This window comes from Myiozetetes cayanensis, unplaced genomic scaffold (assembly GCF_022539395.1).
Source record: "Myiozetetes cayanensis isolate MyiCay16 unplaced genomic scaffold, myiCay2020 scf5-8, whole genome shotgun sequence".
Taxonomy (NCBI): domain Eukaryota; kingdom Metazoa; phylum Chordata; class Aves; order Passeriformes; family Tyrannidae; genus Myiozetetes; species Myiozetetes cayanensis.
The window spans coordinates 51,478,130-51,498,675 of NW_026087742.1; the positions used below are offsets into that span (position 1 = coordinate 51,478,130).

Consider the following 20,546-nt stretch of genomic DNA (forward strand, 5'->3'; position numbering starts at 1 on the left):
AAAAGAGATTAGAGAAAAATCTGTTTTCCATCTCTGTATAATTTAATCCAACAAAACAGACTTTTCTCTTACCTTGTATGCATCATATCATAGCATTAAGGAAACTTGTTGGCCTTCTGAATATTTTAGTAAGCAAATACTTCCATACAAACTGGAAGGTGAATCAAATCAGTTACCCATCTGATGGTATGGAAAATGTCTTTGAATAATCATAATAAGATTACTCTTGTGGAACTTTTTGATAGCAAAATGATAGACAGCTGTGCTGGGCTCCATCTGTAGCAAAAGGAGTGGCACTTCCAGAGAGCACATCACCATAATAGAAGTTGGAAAATTGAGTTGGAGAAACGTTTCTACCTTTGCCAGTCATGTACTATTTGACTGTAGGGACTTGGGCACCCTTAAATTGGTATTAATGGTTAGTGTATTGGTTATTAATGGTTGGATATTCAGCATACATAGATTTCATTTTGGGTTTAGGTTTGGTGGGGGATTTTGGGGTGGTGTATGAGTTCTTTTTTTAATTGTTTCAGGAAGGTGACTAGTTTAGGACACCATCCAAAATCTGGTGGACTTCAGACACTTTGGATGAGACCTAAGATGTCTGCTCTATATATCTGTTAATCTATTCTGTTTTCTTTCCAACATTCCCTGTTGAAATACTGTCAAAATGAGGGTTTGTGCCATTCAAAGAGTTGCCACTTTGAAAACTAAAAGCAATCACTACATTGCTAGACATCTTTTAAAGATGAAATTAATTTGATGTTGTGGTACCTATAACCCTAACCCAGCCAGCAGTAAATACAGAATATTGAACATATGCTTTCCTGGCTAACAGTCAGACTTCTCTAGCAGAGATTCTTTTATGCATACACCCTTTTATACATTCCATTTTGAGCTAATGGAATAGTGACAACATGTTTTCTAAAGAAAACCTGTGTATGAGAAAATTGCTTAGACATGCATAATCTTTTTTCAAGAAGCTGTCAAGGATTTGTATTGATGCTTGATGGTATGTTATTAACATGCTTACAAAAATAATTTAAAGGCAGTAGAGCAGGGCTGTTTATACTATTTGTGGTAATATTACCATTACTAATTACATTATATTGTAATACTTACTGATACAAATCAACCCCTGGCAATGACAGGATTAGTGTGGGATGGTATAACAAACCAACATTTTAGACCTTTGAGTTCAGTTTGACATGATGTTGTTGAAAAGTGTTTTTCATCTCCTTGTTTAACATGTGTGGAACATGTTTGTTATGCAAATTACTGCAAAGAAATAATTTTTCTCTTGACTTCTGTTTTTACTTTAGGCCTGGCCTTTGTAGAATTAGTAAAAAAATTAAGAGATTGAAGACTGTATTGTTTGTTAAAAATGTTAGGTCATGTCTATGAAGAAGTACAAACTGGGAAGGTGCTATTTCTTTTTTTCTTAATATAGAGATAATAGATGACAGTGGGATCAGTAGAGATCAGATATCTAAAGGTATCAACCCTTAACTGATTAGGTAAGCAAATGTGTTAATTGTATTATTATATATGCGATGGGTTAAACCTCAACACAACACCTTCCTCTCCCTCTAGTATTAACATCAGTGTAAGAACTGGGAAAAAAATCTGTGGAATTCAGAAGAGAAAATAAGATTAAACTTACTAGAAACAAGGTATATGAATAATTGAATAGAAATGTCTGTAGCAATGTGGTTTATTTATGTAAATCTTGACAAACTATTTTTTTCAGTTTGTGAAAGGGAAAGTTACTAACAGTGGGCTCAGTCAGTCATATCCTAGGCATTGTAATCAGGGTAGTTTCTGAAGTTTATTTCAAGTATTGCTTCGTTTCTTTGATATCCTGGCAGTCTTCATAAGGATTACTTTATTACCATTCTTTATAGAGAGGAAAATAAACTGATCACATTAATCTCCTTGTAATTTTCTTCTGACTATAGTCAGAAATATACAGTTATTTCTTTTGAATGGCAACAGTATTTAACAGTATAAACCTCCTCCTCAGTGAGGGCTGCTACTCCCTTCTTCATAACACAGACTTGATGTGCTACCTGTGCAGAAAATCTCCCTCTATATATTTATTCCCAGAATGGATTTAAGCTTTTAGAATTCATGGGATTGGAGTCAAAGCATTAAAATGGGGAAAAAATGAGTAACCATAATGCCAATTTCAAAATTGAATAATACCTACTTTTGTGACTTTAGGAAAATGTAGCTTTTAATGACAAAGAGTCTTCCCACCATACTAGCATCCTCTTCTGGGGTGTAAAGGATTGTACTATCCGACATAATATGTTCTCTGAGAGAAAGAGAAAATGAAGGAGGAATTTATTTATTGCTTTTAAAGAGAGATTCTATTCCACTTGATTTTTTGTTTGTCTGTGGGTTTTTTTGGTGGTTTGTTTGATTTCTTGGTTTGTTTGTTTTTTTTTTTTTTGGTTGGTTGGTTGTGGTTGTTGTTGTTTGGGTTTTGTTTTTGTTTTTTTTTTTTTAGCATACTGTCACTTAGCATTTAGAAATCTCTGGAGAGTACAAAAACTGTGCTCTTTTTTTCACATTGCATGTAGTTTGCTAACTTACTGTTGCTGCTATTAAACCACTCTCTCCCTGGAGTGTTGCTGTATGCTCATACAATTGACCTTTCTGTAGTTTCACCTGAAGAGTTTCACTGTCATGAGAGATGATACATAAACCCTTATCCTCCACTTTTTTCAAAGTATATCCTCAGAACAGGTGCAGTGCAATGAACAGCCATGCAAAGAGTCAGTCAGTGTTGGTCAGGTAGTGGTTTGAATCTTTGATCTTTTTGACCTTAGTTACCAGTAAGTACTTTATTTGTGTTTCTAATAGATAAATCACATCTCCTTTGAGCTTAATTGAAACCACAAATTTATTTAATGTAGTTGTGATCCACACAAGCCTAAATAGTATTCATCTGTTTCTCAGGAACCACACATTATTCTTTGTCTTTCCCTTGCCTTTGAGAGGAGGGTAGAATACTTCACAGGTCATAATTCTAGACAACACTGAAGAGGCAAACAACCACAATAATTTGATATTTGCAGAATGATAATATAATTTTTTATGACTGAAACCGGTTATAAACTCTTATGCTTAACAGTCAGTCCAGATCCATTTCAGTCATAAAGATTTGCACTGTACTAAAAAGAGGTACATTATTAATTATCAATACATTATTAATTAAATACCTACAAAGAGGTATTTAATTAATAATTGGATGATGTTGTCCTTATGTGTGGATTGCACCTAGGTGTCTGTGTTCAAAATAAGAGAAGACTTCTGCTGGAATTATATATTCATACCTTACATATGATAAAGTTTTATATCTGTCAAATGGTCTCACATCAGGAGATCAGCACTACTTAGACATTATATAGACAATAAGTAGAAGAAAGCAATGAATTGACTGTAGAATATGAAAGGTGAACTTGCTGTTATGTTTGCACTGTCTTTGCAGTGTTACTTCCTCCTTACGTTTCATTTTAACCATTACTAGTCAAGTACCAGAGACTTATTTAACAAAGAAATCTGGGGCAAAGGTAGGGGATATAGGTCTGTGAGGCAATGGTGACTAAGAGATGTGAGTCTTATCAGTAAAATTTTTGATAGTGTAGAGTATTACGTTACACGTACAGAGTTGCGGGGGAATACACATGCTTTGGAAATCAAAACTGAATTATGAAGTCTCTTTTTTCTATCTTCTGATGGGGAGAAATTTCTGTCATCTCCAAGACATTCTTGTTGCTAGATTTTTTGTGTTCTTTGTTGACTGCTAACAGTAGTATAGGTAGATTCCAGACTAGGTTAAAAAAAAAAAAAAAAAAGAAAAGAAAAAAGAAAAGCAGTGAAAATGTATTTCATTTCTTTGACAAAATGTTCATTTGTCTTTCTGAAAACATGCTTACTTGCTATACAGGAAAATAATTGCATGTCATGTGAACCTTTTAGTTCTAACACTGACATCATATTCTTTACTTCTTTTTCATTCTTTTAAAAAAATTACAGTTTGTCTTCTAAGGTTTTACTTCATCCTTTAGAAATTTACTTTGCCTATGTGGGTTTTTTTCGTTGGTTTTGTTTTTGAAAACATACCAAATTGCTTATCTCTGTAACTCATGTAGTTGCTGCTTTTACTTCCTAATGGTTTGTTCCTCTTCTGTGATGAGAAACCATCACCAGTAAATATTATTTATTTAATATTTTTTGGTGTATTTTCAAGTCCTGTAAATTACAGCATTTAAAAATAAAGGAAAGCTGTAGGCAAAAGAATGACAAAGTAAATTTAGACCTGTCTAGCAGGCAAAGAAGGGACCCAGGGAGTTGGCAAGGACTTCATCTGGTGCTGCTTCTTCAATTAAATGTTTGCTGTGGAGGTACTTTATGTGTGTATTAACGTGTCAAAGTGCAAATCAGTCCATCATCCTTATTTCTCCTTTCTGTCATCTGCTAGCTGTTTTATTTCTTCACTATAATTAAAAGATCAGTAGTTCATTATGCTTGAATTCTTCATAAATGAAGGGAATTTTAAAGAATCTTCACAAATATTACAGTATACTCACAGAAAGATATAATCCTGTGTAAGAATCCGTGCAGAACTGTATCATTGCCAGACTGTATGCTAGTGCATTGCAGCTGCTCTCAGGCTCTCTAAATGAACAATTAAATGCTGTGCTGTCCTGTGAGTTATCTCCTATATATACAAGTAAGTACTGTGCTGTTGAAGAGAAAAAATGAACAAAGGAAATTACCCTTGCTAAGCTCTATTAATGATCAGTCATAAATGAGTCTCATAGTTTTTCTTAGGACATTGTTGTTAGCACTACCTGATTTGACAGGTTATATTTATTTTTATTTCTGTGCAAGAGCCTCCCATAATATTTCAGTAGGAGAAAATTGAGAATTATGGTGGGGTAATTATGTTACTATATTACAGCCAAAACTACATTAAATTCTTTTGAATACAGAAATTTCTTGTTTGTGTTGTTTTCTTGGGTTTTTGTAAACTGTATAATTGTCATTTTCCTGAAATGAGTGACCAACAGTCAGCAAAATGAATTTATTGAGGCACACAAGTAATGATTTAAATTTATTCCACTTAGGCACTTACACGTCAGGCATATGTTGCAGGTTGTGTGAGCCTCACTAGGAAAAATGGGCATTGAACCTCAGTCCCTTAACTCCTTGTTTGCTGGGAGTGAGAGACATGGTTGTTCAGAGCCCATATGGGTCTCAGTTTCAGGGAGATTTGCCTGATTAGAAAGTTTGTGTACATGCATTTCAGTTGTGTGATTCAGACAGCTCCACTTCCACATGCAATTGTGTAATTCAGAGAGCTTCACTTTCACAGGCACTGTGCTACAATATCTATCAGAACTGTTTAAGGATGCCAAAATCAGCGTGTTAGGTGTCCAGGTAACCAAGGTTCTTCAGAATGGAGGCTTTACTTATGAAACTGAGCTAAACTTTTGAGGATTACAAAGTTGAGCAGGCTTTTTTCCTCAGGCAAGGTTATGAATTCTAGTGTCTTTATTTTTTAATATATGATCCTAATGGAAAAGAAGAGGAAAAAAAATAAGAAGTTTGATTAATGGAAGAAGCCTAGAAAGAGCTACGTATGAGAACTGATCTCGGAGCTCTTTAGCTCGAAAAAACGTCCCATTAATTTTAGTGGGAGTTTTGACTGCACAAGGACTTTCAAGTTCAAGTGCTTTCTTGTTCATTAAAGGATAGAAGGTAATTAGAAATAAAGCACAGAAAAGATTTTATATAGTATTGCTTTTGTCAGCTGAAAAAAATCCATATTATTGTAGGAGTTTTAGGCTAATCTTCTCTCTCCCTTTCTTGCATAAAATGATGACACAGTAGGTTGTTTTCATTACCTTAGAGGTCTGTGCTTCTGTCTGTTCATTTTATTGGGAAAAAGCAATTGGCAAGTTTTTTCTCTGTTATCTTCCTTGCTGTTGGATTGCAATCTCATCTTTGATGCTGACTTTGTCATTTCTCTCTTCCATCCAAACTGTTTAGCTCAAGATATTCCCATAACATTTTTGTTTGTAAATGTTGGATGATAAATGAAATAAAAAGCTAGTGTGCATTATGGTTGAAGGATTTTGCTGATGTCAGCTCATGAAATAGAAGAACAGTTGGAAAGAAAAAGATAAAGCTGCACTAAGTTTTACAGAAACAAATCTTGCATGTTTTATAATATCTTAAATTATGGTGACTTTTGAACATCATTTAGGGAAGAAGCTATATATTCGTAAGACTTCTTGAATCCAACCCTGAAGTTTAAACATATGGCAGTTATAAACCATTTCAGGAATCATGCATTTAGGTCATCATGTGATGGGAGTACTTTCTACACAGACCTCAGGTACAAGGGACTAATCTTCTGTTAGCACTTCATACTTTGTAATACTTAAAAATAAATTTATTTTACTTGTTCCTTACAACTACTTTTCTTCCTCTCCTCTGTATCAAAAACTTATTTTCCTCATCCTCTAGCTGTAATTTATTTGTGTGAAGAGTATGGTCCAAGTTTAATTCTCTTTGGAACTGCCACTTGGAAGGCTGAGAGCAGGAATTTCTTTCTGTGCTGATGGGCACAGGGAAACTCTAAAAAAGGGCTGGGGATCCAGAGAAGCTATTGTGAAGCTGCTGCTTCCTTGGTTCTCTTTGCTATCCCTGCAATACATTGTGGTCTTAACCATTCCCAAAAGCAAGGAAAAGTGAGAAAGACATATTTCACTTTTGATGTATCAGTAGTCTGCATTTTGTAGAAAAAAGGCATTGTATTTTATGATGCCATGAATTTGTCTTTTCAATCTGCAAATTGTTACATGAATGAGATATTATTTCTGCTCATTCCTGTATTATTTTGATGGTTTCCCCAAGCTTTCAACCAGCAAAGAGAATGGGAGAAACATTCATTATTTGTTGCGATGGAAATTTGCCTTGTGATTCCTTTCCAATTACTTTTAGGTAACTACTTACTATTTCTGCAAAGGTGACTTATTTCAGTAAAGGGTGACTTTCTAACAAATAAGGAGGTATTAGGTGATATGGACTTTGCTTTTAAAATTCATCACTTTATCAAAGTGGATAAAACTGTGCAATATACATTCTAAAAAGAGAGTCTGGTCCACAGGGACTCTTTCTTTGCTTTTTTTACCAGTTTAATTCTATTGCCTCTGGGTGAATTGCTCTTCATTTGTACTCATGTAAATGAGGGAAACAATCATATGTAAAGGAGATACAGGCAGATTTTAAAACTAGGCATTCTCAGTGGGTTTACCTTACTGTTAAGCTATCCCTAATAATAGCATGGATTATGTAAGTGCTTTTTCATTCAGAGTGTAAGACCAAGTAATGTTTCTGCTTGCTTAAGATCAAAACCATTTCTGATTGTTTAAAGTATTTTAATTTTGGGGTTTTGAGGGTTGTTTTCTTTCTTTCTTTCTTTTTTTGAAATTTTATTTTTTTTTATTTTATATGACAAAGAAGGGACTTCCTGAAGTTAGTTGGAAATGTGGCTTCAGATATCAGAGGAGAATACTTCTGCTAGATAAAATACTTAGGATGACTTTTTGCTTTCAAGGGGATTTCTTGGAAAAGCTTTCAGAACTGTGATACAATTCTCAAAGAACACAGAACTTGTGTAAAATATCCGAGGTATCTGTTGGGAGTACTTTGGAAGAGACATGTGTTTTCCATTGCAAGTAAAAGTACTATTTGATGTAAAGTTTTCTGAGGATTTTGCTCACTATACACTGGTAAAGGAGCAGATGAACCATTCTGTACAGAATACTAATGTTCTTTCTGAATATGGTGCACAGAGTGCTTGCTTGCAATTTGGGCATATTACTCTACAGAGAATGGATTTGAAATTGTTGGACTTTCCAAAAACATTACTCTTAATGTAATGTTCTCTCTCTGGGAAGCTTTTGTTTTTCAAATAAAATAGAACAGTGCAAAGGCCTGGTGCTGGGTTGATACCTGACTTTCTGACTCTCCTTCCAAATGCATGTTGCTCCAGCTCAGATAGTTCAGAATTATCATGGCACTTACTCTGCTGTCAGCTCAGTTCCTCTAGAAGTGGGCAGATTTGAAGGTACTGCAAACTTGGTAACCGACCTAACGTTCCCTCCACAGTTCTCTTACAGTCACTTGTGCAGAGTCTTTATGACTCTAGTCCTCAGAGATGTGATATTTTGGGGTGTCTGAGTATTATACTCAGGAGTGAACTTGAAGTCGTACATAGTGCTATTTATATTCAGCAGTTAGTAACAGAGCATGAACATCCATTAATGCTTCCACATTAAACGCAGCTTTAACTGCAGTTTTAAAGATATGATGGTTTTACTTTTTAGAGTTTCGAGGTTGATTAATAATATCTTAATAAAAAGCTTAATAGTGCATTAAACTGAAAAAAAAAGAGAAAAGTTTCTTCTTATCATGAGACAACTTGGTAGTTCACTAAACAGAACAATAAAAACCCTCTGAAAATCTGTTGCCTAACTGCAGCAAAATGTTAAACAATTAGCCTTCAGAAACCACTGATGTTTGATATAGCATTTTAAATGTTAGCACCCATATGTTTACTAGGCTATGTTAACACTAGGCTATGGACTCTGAAGTTTGTGAACCCTAATAAAAAGTTATTTATCTGTCTTCAGTAGAAATTTGCTCACATTTTGCTTTCTGTATTACCAATATTGGGCCATTGGGGAGGTGGGTAATCTGAAGATCTGTAGCAAGAATGACACATCTTTTTTATTTAAATATTATTGCTTTTTAGGCACTGAATTTTGGAGATATGCCGAAGTACTTGTGGGAGATTTGGGTACCTGACAAACCATGGGTGGTAAGATATCAGATCCACTGAAATAAATAAAGTAAACATTTAATTTTTTAGATAGGCATTTTGGGCCCTGCTGTCACTGAAGTCAAAACTCCTGCAGGGCTCATAAGAAGTGCATTACTTGCAAATTTATGCAAGTGTGTTTCCATTATTTTCAATATTGTCACACTGGTGTAAACTTGAAGTAATGCCTGTAGTGAACTAGAACTCTGCAGTAGCATCTGATGGGGAGAAGAGAGAATTGCTCATCTGAAGTTTATGAGACCAGTTCTCTTATCTTTAGACAAGTAACCACAAGCAAGTGGTCAGTTATTGCCTCTCAGCGCAGTTAGTGGTTCACAGATGGACCTACTGAATAGTACCTTTCTCCAGGCATCCTCTTGAAAGTCTTGTTTAGCACTTGCACTCAATTCCAACCCAGTAAGCCAAGGAAAATAGCAATCACCATGTGGACTTCTCAGAAATTGAGTCTGGCAGATGCTGTCTGTCCTCCACTATCACAGTCAGTAATCAGAGGACTAAGATTCAGTGCTCTGATTTCTAAAGCGCTGCATTAAGGAAGAACCATGGTCTATTCAGATGGGTACTTTCTTTGCTGTGCAGAACTCCAGTCCAATCTGTTGGTTTCCACACTGAATTTTTGTGTGAAATAAAGGACTGTAGAATCTGTCTGCACTTTTTAAAGAGAGTCTCTCCAAAATTAATACCAGAAATCTCCATGTATGATATATTTAGTCACGTTTGTTCACCTATTAAAACTAAAAAATTACAGTAAAATGTTGTTTCCTTTATCATATAGGTCTCATTCCCCAAAACTAAGCACTTTTTGGCAATGGTTTTAAGCTACATCAGAAGAAAATTTCCTGGAAACTGGAGTTTCCAGTATCAGTTATTAAATTTAAAACTACATTTTCTACCTACCTACTGGGTGTTTGAATTTTTAGACTTAATAGTAGAATATTTTAGCTTCAGTGTAGGCATTTCAGAGATAAGGGCATTGCTTTCAATTTTTAATGCAAAAAATATTCTGAATAAACTTTGTTGAATCTCTGTAAGTGTACTATAAAATTGATATAGATTAAAAAAATCTAGATATCTATCTATCTCCTTTCTAAAGGTAGAGATTATGGTGGCTGTAAATTAATTCATTACTACAAGAATTTTGAAGGAAATTTTCAGGGACAATCAGGCATTATACCTAATTGAGACTAGGTAATTTAAAGTGAACACTGTAATAAGTGGAATTCACAGTTGGACTAGATGATCATTGTAGGTTCTTTCCAAATAAAATATTTTATTCCATTCTATTCAGCAACAGACACCAAAAGTCTATGTGTCTGTAGGTATATATAAATTCTTATTACGGTGATAGGGAACAGACCACACTGAGGTGGATTCAGGCAGTGGAATACCATATGAGCCTAAAAATGCACGTATGTTCTTAGCTCACATTTGGTATATCCTTTTTTTGTATAAGTACTGAGTACAATGTTTCATCACAAACTGTCAAATCTAGTATTTTATTTTATATTAATTTAAAAATAAAATATCCTGATGTACTTTTTTATTTAAATCTGTAAGAACAATATATATGTAATCCTTCATGACTGAGTCCACTTTTTAAGTGAAAGTATATTATCAATACATCACATTGTAAAACCTGGTCTTTTAAGAGTTTTACATGTTAATGTTTTTTAAGAAATTGGATGTTAATTGTTAGAAAGAAAGTTCTAAAGTAACTAAACAGGAAGCAAGTTCTAAGCTCTTAAGCTAATTTATGGAAGATTCTATGGAAGTGCCCTCAGCCTTTCCCTAAGAATTGTTGTTCTTTGTCAGACTAACTTCTTTCAGCTGAGTTCAATACTTAAAGAGATTTAAACAAAAGGTTTAAGTATTTCCCATGCTTGTTCTGGGTTTTAAAAAAATTGAAAAATTTATTCTCTTTACCAGCTGATAGAGACCATGGAAAACGTTTTCTAACAGCTGACAACTAGCTGGCTAATCAGTTTAATTAAAGTTTCTTTTTTGTACCTGTGAATATTAGGCTTTGAAAAAAATCCTATAACTTGTTACTTATGGAAAGCATTTTAGGTATTTTAATTTGTTTTTATAATTTTTATATTGATAGATGTTCATAGTCTGAGAAATATGTCTGTGTTGATGATCTGGAGAGTGAATGAGGACTGAACATTTTGCAGTGCATTACTGAGTATGAATAAAGTTGTATTCTTGCTTTTTTTAAAGACAACTGAATTACCTATGAGTACTTTGCACATCTAAGTAGCAATTACACAGCCTCTTTCAAAAGGATTCTTGGCAAAGCAAATCTCCATTAACATTGTATGTAATAGACTCAAAAAACCCTCTTAAAACAAGTTTCAGACCTAATGGATTTTCTATTTCTTGAAGTTCAGTTTTAGTCATTGCCTTTAATGTTGGTGGTATCTGGACCTAAATATTAGATGCTGAAGCTCTTAGGTAAATGTCTCATGTATCTGATAAGCTGCAGTGAAGGCAGCATAATTTTTGGGGGAACTGGGCTGGAGCGGGATGGATGCACGAATGGAAACACAGCACTCAGTGATGAATAATAGAAAATGTATTTAGAGTGTGGGAGAGATGAGAGCACGTGGATAGCAATTTGTCTTTTAAGAAGCTTATTCTACAACACACACACAAGCATGCATGCACACACGCGCACACACACACACATACAGACACACAGACACCAGTTAAAGCTGCATTTCCTTCAGTCCAATTCAGACCGGCATACAGAGGTACAGGACACACACTCCAACTGCACACCGTCTGGGTCCCGGTTCTCGACCAGACTCGTGTGTCTATGGTTCAGGCTCAGCCTTCTGTGAGATGCTGCATGCCCATGGATGTGTCCACTCATGAGGAGTTATTGTCTTAATTCTTTATGGATTTATAAATCATGCTGTTGGCATATACCACTATAAGCCAAACTAGCCATGTGGCCTCACTAGTCACATAGCCTCAGGCCAGTCTCCGTGGTATCATCCAACCATAAGGCCAACTAGCAGTGGTCACTGAGGTTTCTATCACCCTGGTCTCCCAGAGTGCCTGAACCAAATGTGTTACAGAAGTATGAAGTCAACAACAATTATACGATAGAGTTCAGCTAATGCAGCTTTGTTCTACATCTCATACTAGGCTAATTTTGTTACTTGCAGATGGGCAGATGTAGTCATGGTTCCATTTTCTGAGCAGTGCTCTTGAGTAGACTCTTATCTTCTTACGTGTGATCAAAATGATCCCTTCTAGGAATATAATGATACTTTGGCATTGACAACATTAACATCTGTTCCTTGAGGGTGGAAACACCACCTCCTGCCCCCACAGATTAACACACAAATCTGGGAGTATGCATGTATAGGAGGGAGAAAAAAGAAAAGAATAATCAAAAGTAGAGGGAAGATTTGTGAAGGATATAATATGATCACGAATCTTTTGGCTGAGCTTGACCTAAGTAACAGAATCTTTCTTTGAGAGAGGAGAGAGATGCAGAGCTGTAGGAAATGGGCAAAGGTTAAAAAAAGAATCCAAGGCTGTTCAAATATCTCATTTGGCACTATGTTCCACATAAATGACTTGATTTCCAAACAGTAGATTGTGGAGGACTATTTATTTCCCTATAAAAAGAAAAGAAAGAAAAAAAAAAAGACTTTTCCCTGCTCTTCAAACTACATGACAATAAGTACTTGAGTCAGGATTCTGAGAAGTGGGCTGTTATGCAAATTTTAATTTTTGGAGTCTGCATATAGAGATGCTGTTATTAACCCTGGCAGAAATTTTCACAGTTTTTATTTTGTTCTGATCAGAACTCTTTGTGCCTATTAACCAGTAAAAGAAGTATCTTAATTTGGGTGTAATTCAGGAATATTGAACAAACACTGATCTTCTTTGTAATTAGATTTTATTATGGCTCTGTTTTCAAAAGTAAACTTCTTTGCAGTTTAGAACTCTCATTGAAATTAATTGTGAAACAGCTCTTTCAAACGAATCTATATAGATGATGGTCAATGAGGTACTACTCTTCTGTCTCAAATGTGCTTGAAGGGAAACTGAGCAACCTCAGGTTTATACAAAAATAAATGTTTACATATATAACTTGACTTCATTTCTCTCCCTAATTAGTAGCATGCCATGTATGATTCTCATTTTTGATTCACCCCCCTTGGTGCCTGAACCTCCCCTTAGGGATTCCAGCTGTTTTCCTCTCCTGCTGTAATTGAAATGAAACTTGTTGCAGCCTGTAACTGATAGTGAATCTAACCATCTAATGTTTTATATGAGACAGATGCACAGCAGAAGCACATGAAGTGGCATATGGAAAAGCAAGTGCCCTACTGAGGCAAAGACAGATCCGTTCTTGTTTTGTTAAATGATATTCCAATACTTTGATCAACTAGTTCACCTACACTTTAGTAATTTAAGAGATATTCGTAGAAAATTTCTAGTATATGCAATGTATTAATTGAAATGGTTAGGCCATATCTTTCTGTCCTCATGAAGAACTGTGCTTCCAGACTGCTCTTACATATTTGCTTTGCCTGCTCTTTTCTCTTGAGATGTTAAAGAAAAGTATTCTAGTTTCTGTCTCAGTGTTGTTATGACAGATGTAATGGCTCATAAGGGAATGTAACTCTAGATGTTCTCTCTCACCCTTGTTTTGGCATCTAGTGCAAATCATAATCTTGTATAAAGAGTGCATCTTTTGTCTCTGGTGAAGACATTTGCTAAGGATCTGCCATTGGAAGCAGGGTGCTGCTGTCTGTTAGTATTTCAATATATTTCTGTTCTTCTTTCTCTCTTTACTCATATAATGCTTCCATTCTTAGAATAAAATAACAAGATATTTCTAAGTACTATCCTATACCTTCCCCCCTCCCCTTCTCTCTCTCTCAGTTTCTGGCATATAAGGAAAAAGAGCACCAGCCATGAATTTTTATATATAAGTAATATTTTAAGATGTGGGGTTTTCTTTGTTGTTTTTTTCTCCCCCTCTGTTGGGGATCTACTCTAGTTTCTACACTAGAAAGGTTATATAGTTTAAATTGCATTCTTCTACCTCTAGCTTCTTTTTATGACTCAACACGCTGTAATTAAATATAGAACTAAAGAGAAGTTGTAGGTTAATAATAACTTTGTTGGCTTCTGGATTTCTTGAGATATTTTGAGGCATATTTTCTTAGCAGAAATAATCTAATAGTCCCCTGTGTGGATTTCCTCATATCTTGTTTTGAAAGGAGCCTCACATGTTCCTTCCAGTGCTACTGATAACAAGGTGTTATCAGCACATCTGAGTCAGGCAGACTAAGACTTTGAGGAATTGCATCTGTAACTAACACTGAAGACCTAGCTTAAGTCAAAAATCACACTTATTCTGTACTGTTTCTTACTCTAAATATGGTTGCCCTGTGTAAAGTTCAGCAGGATTTCTCTTGGGGTAGCAAAGTTCCTTTAGGTATATATAAATATTAGCTTTCTGATGAATACTTATAAAGAGATTTGGAGGAAAGCTAGTTATTCTGTAACTCCTCAGATAATACCTGGTTTCTCAGGGACTGGAGTAAAAATAAAGGAGGAATTAACTTCTTTACTCTGTTCACAATCACAGTGGAGACTATTCTCATTAAATATTTATCCATCATGGAGGAGGAAGAGAGCAGAGTAATCAAACAGTTGGTGTTAATTTAAATGTCAAACCACAATTAGAAAAAGCATCCTTGCAATCAAATTTTATTGTGGTTTCCCAATCTGTGCTCTGAAAATATCCTTCACTCAAGGATTTCCACTCTGAAGGAAGAGAGGAGAATATGATATGGGTTTGACTCAAATTTCATGAACTTTTTCCTTTTTCTGAAAATTCCATAAACTTTCTGTGACTCAGTAATCCTTCATAAGTAAACCTTCATAAGGTTAACTTGAGGTTGTCAGTTATTTCTTTCAAATAGATTTTCCTCCAACTTGATCAGCTTCTACCCTGAAAGAAAGATCTGAAGCCACTTGCTGCACTTTGTGTGACCTTAGTGAAACCAATACAAGTGACAGCAAAGGCAGAAGTTGGTGCGGTTTTTTAAGTGGTTGTGGTGGTTGTTGTTACTTTTTAACATCGCTGGTTCCTTTGGTTTTGGGGAGATGCTTATACGCAAAGTAGTTCTGTTTTTTGATGCTATTTCAACATCAACTCATCTCATACTGTTTTTGTCAGATTATTTGTCTGATATGATTTCTAATAGCATCATCAAAACACTTTGAGTAGTTAAATATAGTTCTAATATTCAAATGTGTAGTGTTTAAACAGATTACCTTTGACTTATGATTAGCTTTTCTGTGCATTACAAAGAAAAAAGTGATGCATTATCATTTGAAATATTACCAAAAAATGAAAAGTATTAAATATATTAAGGCTAGGCATGTGATTATTCTTAATAGGCTTACTATATACATGGAGTTCTATTCTATCATCATGATGAAATCTAAGTTGGAAGGGACCTCCAGAGGTCATTTGATACAATATCCTGCCCAAGGAGTGCAAATTTAGATCAGGTTGTTAAGGGCCTTGTCCAGTCAATTTTTGAATATCTCTAAAGCTTGCCAAGGACTTGCTGGGCAGCCTGTTCTACTTGGGATATCTTTTTCTTTCATACAAAATTAGAATTTCCCTTGTTGCAGCTTGTATCTGTTGCTTCTCATCCTCTCACTGTGCAAAAAGAGTTTGGCTCCATATTCTCCAGACCTTTCTGTTAAGTGGCTAAAACTGCAGTAACTTTTAGATCTCGCGGGTGAGCACATGCAGTTCTCATAGGCCATTTTTATACTTTCTGGTCTTCTGACCAGCTTGGTGCCCTTTGCTGAGCTTGGTAATGAAGTTTTTACTAATATGCAAATCTAAACCTCAACTAGAACAACTGGGGCCATCTGGTCTTGTCCTATATTTTGTTGCTTGGAAAAAGAGACTGACATACTGAATAGAAAAGAATGATTGACTCCTAGAGCTTTCTGGTTGCATTTTTACTGTTGCAATTTGTTCCTGGTTTAAAGAAACACTGCTGACTCATGCTGAAATGGTTGCCCACCAGAATCAGCAGGTATTTTACTGCAAAGCTGGTTTCTATTTAATTGGCCCCCAGGCTGTACTGCTGCATGGGGTTATTCCCTCCTGTGCCAGGGCTCTGTTTGCCATTGCTGCACTTGAAGTACCTGTTGCCAGTTTATCCAGTTTGTCAACTCTGTCTGAATAGAAGCCCGGACTTCCAGCATGCAGAGTGCTTGCCCCATCTTGGTGTCATCTGTAAAGTTACAAGGGATGCCTTCTGCCTCATAATCCAGCTTAATGAAGGCATCAGCTGCAAAGGCATCATTGGCTGCATTATCCACCCCTATAAACAAGCTGCCCATTGGAACCATTTGCAACTGGAAGCCCAAGCAATTTTTCCAGGCACCTTGGAGTCCATCCATTCAAACCGTATTTTCATCAACCAACCAAACAAAAGCAAACAGGTAAGATGAAGATGCCTGTTTTTCACCAAGGCAGCCATCTCATCACAGAAGACATTCAGGTTGGCCAAGCTCATTTTGCCATCAGTGGGAGCTCCTCCTACTCTTATGTGCCTACAGTTTGAGTGTTTGCCCCACATTTTCCTTTGTTTTCCTTTTGCTGATAGCATAACTTTCTTTTTATGCTTCATAGTCCTCACTACTATCAACACCAAGACAGTATTGGCTTTTGTAATTTAGCTGAGCACAATCAGGATTTCCCTGTTATCCACACTGACCTTATACTGTGCCTGTTGGACTTAATGGGCATCACACAGGATTTTCCTGTACTTTGAAGAACTTGTCACTGATGATCAGTCACCTCTCCTGAGCATCTTTATCCTTCAGGGCAGTCCCATTAGTCCCCACCAAGCAGATCCCTGAACAAGTTTAAATAAACTTTTCTAAAGTCTAGGTTTGCAATTTTTTTTTTTTTTTTTTTTTTTGAGTAATAGGTCCAACTATGTGTCTTCTGGTCAGTTTGTCAGACACCTGTACACCTGTATCAAAAACCCCAATTCTTAATGCTTGATTTTTCCCTTTCAGAAGATGCTGGGGTTTATTCTATCTCCTCTGAGAACCATCCATGTGATTGTGAGGCTTTCACCAGTTTTCTAAAGGAGGCTTAATTTCCTCTTCTTGATCAATCAGTCTTTATCAGACACTCATCACTCAGCACCCACCCTGATTGGTCACCTGCACCAGTGCAAATATATTGACATATATGTTTAACATGTGCATACAAAATATCTATGAACATATTTAGTGTCTACCCATGCTTAAATACTGTAAGCAAGTTCATCAAGAGAACAGACACATTATGTATATTGTTCTGCATTTGTGCACAGCAGGAGAAAGAGGAAAATGTAAGAAACTTCCTAAAATACTGAATAATTATCTTTTTGATTTGTCATATTGCCTTCAGCTTTTTATCTCCTACATGCTTTGCTGGCATTCTTATCTTTCAGCCTGATTTTTCAAATGGTACAATGTGTTTTTGTTTTTTTGAACATCATTGAAATGAGAAACAAAAAACAGTCATACATATGCCTGGCCAATTTGATGCTAATGATTTATTCTTCTTTCTAAAGAAGGTGTTGAAATGTTTTGAAAAGGCTGGTCCTGTATAAGGGTTCAAAACACAAGAGTTAAAGAGATACAGCATTCATGTTCTTTTCTTCTAGAACTATAATCATATATGAAATAAATTTTAAAAATCATCAGCATATAGTATTCTAAACACATTTGAAATGTAGTACTGAAATGTGTTATCAAAAAAGACATTTTTGCATACTCTCATGGATTTATTTTCTTTAAAAGCTGTTTTTCTTTGGGGAAAATAAAGAGATAATTTTCATGTATTTGAATATTTTAAGGAAGATATAGCTATTATTTCATGTTTCAAAATGAGAATCTTTTCTGGTAAGGGGAGGTGCCACAAAGGTTGTCTAAGTGGCGTTTTTTGATACTCTATTTATATGAGAAGTCTCTTGGATACTCCTGCTTTTATATCACTGTTTGTGCTATTTTGTTTTCTTAAACCACAGCTTATCATTGTAGGTGGGGAGACAAGGAAGTATTCATGAGAACAGTTCTTCAGAAGTTTTCTTCACCTGTCCTTTGCCTAGTAAAATAAATTTACTTTCCATGCTGAAGGAAATGCTTTCAGTTGTATTTTTCCTTGAAGAAGGAGAGAATTGAAAAGAACATTATGTTCTATAATTCAGAGGTTTTATGATCTAGTGGTAAATGCAAATGTGAAGTAGGATTAAAATAGATTACAAGTGTGATTCATGATAACATCTATTTCTTTATTTTCTTTTTCTTCTTTATTTTTTCTTTATGTGGTGGGGAGGTGCATTTCCTTTGATTGAATATTTTTTTTTCTGTTGATGTTTACCTGAGATGATGTTTAAGTATCCTGCCTCAAATGCTTCTAAATATTCTTTTTATTAGAGAACATGCAGGATGCTTTATAGCATCTTAAATGTTAGCACACTCTGTGTTTAGACAATAGATTGAAGCCTTAGTACTTCACTGCCTGAAACTGGAGCTTAAATATCTATATTGTGGATACCTAACTCTGGGGTCTGGGTTTTTTGTTGTTGTTTTTTTCCAAATCATATCCAGAGAATTTGTTAAAGAAGCTTGGGAAAACTATGCTTACAGAGGTTCAAGTGGTGTATGGGTTGCCTTTAGTTTTTATCCATCTTTTTTGTGCCATGTGACATGAGATTATGTTCTCAGACCTGTAAAAAAGAGCCCTTATGGTTGTCACTGAGGGCAGAATTTAGTAAGGTTTCAAATGCAGAAATTGAATAGGAACATGAAATGTCAGTGCAGACTCTCAAGAGAGTCTTGCAGGGATAAACAGAGGAGGTATATGAAATGTAATTCAACACCATTTTTGTCAATGGCTGAAGAACCGTAGATAAGGATACCTTTATCCTCATTTAAGTAAGCAGACATTTACCACTGACCTTCATACGCTTCTGGATTTTACCACTATATGTGAGTGAACTGGAATTTGGCCAAGTATGTGCCAGTGGTTCTTCTCATCAGTAGAAATTCTGGGTAAAAGCTTTACTACTATTCCCTTCATCAGGGTGAGATACACAGCCCTTTAAAAAGTTTTCTTCATTTGTGATGATTCACCTGATTTGAGCAGAGTGGGGTAAAACATTTGTAGTGACTTTAGTAGCCTCTGAGTATTAAAGTTATTAATAAGAAAGAGGTTTCAATTTTTTTTAATACAATATGTATTAGACTAATTGTTTCTGATTTAGGATTAGTGAGGCTTCACGGATAGGGGTAAAGTGGATAAGCAGTCACTGATCTCTGTAGAAAAGAAATGGAAAGTATTTTATTCTGAAATGTTTCAACAGTGCTGAGTCTTTGAAATCAATTTTCTTGGTTTAATACAGTACTGTTTCAAGCTGTCATATTTCTTATATATTGCACCACTGTAAACCCTCACATCCTGGACCTTCCTTTATAAGATTGGGTATATATGCTTGGGTATGTGAATGCAGCAACCAGGAAATAGCACAAAGTGAAATGGCTGTTACTGCATGTTCTTCAGCATTACAATGTACTGCAGATCACAGGGATTTATTACAAAAGTGGGTTGTTGATTTTGGTTTAGAGAGGGTTTTTTATTATTTTTATTTTTTACGGGAGGGGGTTCTTTGTTTTTCTTTGTTTTTCTTTTTTTTTTCCTTTGGTTTTTCTTTTTTTTCTTTGTTTTTTTTTTTTTTTCCCTTTTGTTTTTCATTGGTTTTGTTTGGTTTTCTTTTCTTCTTCAGATGATCTTCACTTTGCTTTTTTTTTTTTCCTACCCTTCCATTGTCAGAAACAGTATGGCCATTAATAACTACCTAAATACTTACTTAACTGTAGGTAAAAGAAATCATTATATTTTGCTTCATACCCTCTCTGTTTCTCCTCTTCCCAAGATCCAACCTGACCTCTACCAACTTCTGTTAGGTTCAGAATCAGAGGCTTTACAAAGATGAAAGCTGCCAAGTATATTGGCTAGCAATTCATTTGTACACTTTTCAATTTATAGAACTGTCCCTCAGCCTCAGTTTTTAATTTGGTGCTTTAGATGAAATCCTATTTGGGGAAATCAATGAGAAGTTAACCAAAGTCTAGCAGCTGCAGTAGTTAGGAGTCGACAGCTTTGACTGCATGCCAAACTGACATCTAGGTTTAGTTTTTCTGTTTTACTTATTCTCCAACCTTTTGCCATATTGCCTAACATTGTTCTATCAAGCTTTTGTACTGGGAGGGGAGAATTAGTATGCTTAAGAGAGCATTGCTTGTTACCTTATACTGTAATTTTACAAAGACAGAAATATCAAATAAAAAATACAGCAAAAATAGATATTTAACAATTTCTGACAAGCTTACAGCTGCTATGCCTGTTCCTTTGATACCCTTCAATGCTGCTGATTTAAAAGAGGCTATTGATTAAATCATATCATTGGTGGAAAGTAAAAGGCCGAAGATGAATTTATACAACACAAAAGGATACATACAAAAATGTATTATTCATGCTCCCTGCATACAAAATTAATGT

At 35.4% G+C, this 20,546-nt stretch overlaps 1 protein-coding gene across 12 annotated transcripts in view; it reads left to right on the forward strand.

Annotated features, from left to right (window-relative positions):
- The window catches only part of PCDH9 (protocadherin 9), a 680,196-nt gene that overhangs the window by 286,242 nt on the left and 373,408 nt on the right, over positions 1-20,546 (forward strand). For 7 of the 12 annotated variants that reach the window (XM_050331418.1, XM_050331420.1, XM_050331424.1 and 4 more), the window contains exon 3: positions 8,837-8,902. The exons of the other annotated variants lie outside the window; for them this stretch is intronic. In XM_050331418.1, coding sequence (XP_050187375.1) covers positions 8,837-8,902 — 66 coding nt within the window. The remainder of the gene's footprint in view (positions 1-8,836; positions 8,903-20,546) is intronic. 12 annotated transcript variants of the gene reach the window in all.